Raw genomic sequence first — 3,092 nt, forward strand, 5'->3', positions numbered from 1 at the left:
AAAACTCTGTAGAAAAAAAAAAAAAACAAAGAATAATCAATTAAATGGTATAAGCGACCTCAAGAAGCAAAACCCCAAAAAAAAAAAAAAAATAGAAAAGAATTAAAAATTGAGAAAGTGTCTAAAATAAATAAATAAATAAATAAAAGTGATCGGTTTTACGGGTGCAAATACGTGTTAACATAACTCGTTAGATACCTGTTAGCAGCCAAAGGAGGACACATTGGTCAATTCCCATTTGCCAGATTTAGATTGGACCCAACGAAATGACAACACACCCATTAAAAGCCTCCTTGTCTCTGTCTCCACATTTATAAAAATGGACGCAAAGGAGGTGGAAAATCCCAAAATAAATAAAAGAAGAAACAAAAAATAGAAGAAAAGACCTGTACGATCAGCTAAAAATAAAAAAATAAAAAAATAATAATTGCGTTAATTGGATTATAAAAGTGGGAAAGAATTAGATTTCATGAGATGATGACGAAACCATGAGGACATTTTATTAGGAAGACACGAGGGGTGTTTATAAAAGATGAGTTGAAAAAGGTTTACTTCTAACAAAGAAAGAACAGAACAGAGAGATTACTTTTTAACTACGACTACGACCCGTTCTTATTTTGTGTACCACAAAACCTCCTGAAAATTTCATAGTTTTTTAACTTTGTAAAATTTGCAAACTTTCTCAACTGACAAAGAAAAGGCCAAAAGCGGTGGTGGTGGAGTTTCAGGGATGGAGAATGAGGCGGAGATTGATCGGTTGCCAATGGACCTTCTGGCTCATATCTTTGTTATGATCAATTCATTCACTGATTTGGCCCAGTATGTTGCTTTTCTCTGTTATGTTCATACTTATTGTTTCTGATATTTTGTGGGTTTTTTTCTTTTTTTTTTTAATAGTAAGTATTTTTTTTAAAAACAAAATTGTTGGCGTGGTTGAAAATATTGGATGGCAGGGCAAGCTGTGTTTGCCGGAAATGGAAACACGGGGTGAAGCGGTCAATGGGTCGAAGAGAGAATTTGAGCTTTGCTGGTTGGAAGATGGACGATGACTCCACAGCTCGTCTTGTTCGCCATGCCTACAGCCTCAAAGAACTCGACATGTACTACTTTCTCTAATTTTACTCATATTTTATTGTTCTCTGTCTTGGCTTGAATACCAGACTAAATTCAATGCCATAAAACACCATTGCTGAGTAATGGGTATTTTAGAGTCTGATAGGATTGGTATACCAATTTTGTTTGGAGAATTTTGGCGCATTAATTATATTGCTTAATGGGCTAACAAAAGAAAACCGATCAAATCTTTTTATAAAATTTAAATTTTTATGCGATCGTAGTTGGTTCTGCTGCTTCTGCAACTGCTCACAGCTGAGAGTGAAAAGTGGCATTTCACAGGTGAAGCCAATGAAATTGAGACTGGATAGTTGAATTCGTACGAAGAATTGGGTTTAAGGCAATTTTATGTTAGATAGTTGCTTCCTCTGTTTATACGTGGTTGGAGAATATACAAAAATGGAGCTTTGGGATTTGTTGAATTATGTTTTTCCAAAGACTGATCCCGTTCTTGTATTTTGATGAAATAGCAGTGGCCTTTTCTTACTGCTATTACTCCAAACCCATGAACAAGTTTGAAGTTTTTGTAAAATGTTTCTAAGATAATATCTTCAACATACGAATTTGGCATAAATACCTGCATTAATAATATTGTTCCAAGTTCTTGATTGTCTTTCTCAATTTTTCAGTTCAAGGGGCCGTTGGGCTTGCCATATAACTGACAATGGACTACATGAAATATCCAAGGCCAAGTGCATTGGCAATTTAACATCCATATCCCTTTGGGGTATGACTGGGATTACAGATGAAGGTGTTGTTCGTCTGGTATGGTTTTTTTCAGTTTCAATTTAATAACAGATAGCACTTTATCATTGCCTTTTTTATTTATTTTTAATTATTTTTTAATCTTAAGGATTTACTATTCATCTATTGATAACTTTTTGGCATGATGGTTGATTCTCTCTCTGTCTGAAGGAAGAGGAAGTGGGAACCACCATATTCCATTTATATTTGCTTCAAAACATAGACATCAATTCGAATATGTTTTTTGACTGTGCTTGATTAGATAGCCTTTTGCTTTTATTTTTCTGAGGTCTGAGTTCCATCATTTCCAACAGATATCAAAAGCTAATTCCTTGCAGCACCTGAATATTGGTGGGACATTTATCACAGATGAATCACTGTTTGTCATTGCAGAAAGCTGTCCACAACTGAAGGTGAGAAAGTTTAGAGGGTTCTGAATTTCCAATGTTATTGAACAATGGATATTAGCTACTTAAGCACACAGGGAATATTATAAAGTAGTTTTTCATCTTTTCAGAGTATCGTCCTATGGAGCTGCCGCCATGTAACTGGGAACGGTCTTTTGATTCTTGTAAACAAGTGTCGGAAGCTCGAGTCGATAAATGTATGGGGAACTAGAGTTTCTATGGACTGCTTCATTTCTTTGCTTACAATTAGTCCAGCCCTTCAGATAAAACCCAGAGGCCTACTGTTAGATGTTGGCAATGCTCCTCTATTGCCACTTGCATAAGAAATCCACTCTTATGGTTGCTTGGAAATTTGCTTTGTGTGTATAGATAAATATTTTTTTACTTCAAAAGTTTGTGACTCATCAGCTAAACATATCCTTGCCCATTGCCAAAGGAGAAAAGGTGTGTGGAGGGAGAGGATTTTAGGAGCTATTTCAAGCTCTTCTTCTTCGTGGTTCATTTCAGATTGTATTCTTTTATGTAAAGATGTAAATAAGTTACAAAAAATAATAAAAATAAATAAAATGAATAAGAGAATTAAAGGATCATCATCTTTGATTATCGGTGTTGTTTGAGGTATAGGTGTTCAAACATTAAGGCAAATTACGTCAAAAAATAAAAATAAAAAATTAAGGGAAATATGTAAGGAAAATCATTTTAATAATAGTATGGAAGAGAGCTGGAAAAAAATATATAAAAATAAAAATAAACGAATATTAGCCAAATATATTGCCACCTTTGGTAGTGAAAAATCTTGTAGTCTGCAAGTTCTTTGATATTGCAGAG

At 34.3% G+C, this 3,092-nt stretch overlaps 1 protein-coding gene across 1 annotated transcript; it reads left to right on the plus strand.

Annotated features, from left to right (window-relative positions):
- The first annotated feature begins 499 nt into the window (after positions 1-499).
- Positions 500-2,854, plus strand: LOC107424516 (F-box protein At5g67140). Its single transcript, XM_016034336.4, has 5 exons — positions 500-819; positions 954-1,100; positions 1,743-1,878; positions 2,172-2,270; positions 2,375-2,854. The coding sequence occupies exons 1-5, from the start codon at positions 731-733 to the stop codon at positions 2,585-2,587; spliced, it is 684 nt and encodes a 227-aa protein (XP_015889822.1). The 5' UTR covers positions 500-730; the 3' UTR covers positions 2,588-2,854.
- The last annotated feature ends 238 nt before the right edge of the window (positions 2,855-3,092 follow it).

Source organism: Ziziphus jujuba, chromosome 7 (genome assembly GCF_031755915.1).
Source record: "Ziziphus jujuba cultivar Dongzao chromosome 7, ASM3175591v1".
NCBI lineage: Eukaryota > Viridiplantae > Streptophyta > Magnoliopsida > Rosales > Rhamnaceae > Ziziphus > Ziziphus jujuba.

Excerpts from the sequence above, each read along its gene's own strand:
- LOC107424516 (XM_016034336.4), top strand. The coding sequence starts at position 731 with ATGGAGAATGAGGCGGAGATTGATCGGTTGCCAATGGACCTTCTGGCT. Across the intron at positions 820-953 it reads TCATTCACTGATTTGGCCCA|GGCAAGCTGTGTTTGCCGGA; the intron begins GTATGTTGCTTT and ends ATTGGATGGCAG. Across the intron at positions 2,271-2,374 it reads AAAGCTGTCCACAACTGAAG|AGTATCGTCCTATGGAGCTG; the intron begins GTGAGAAAGTTT and ends TCATCTTTTCAG.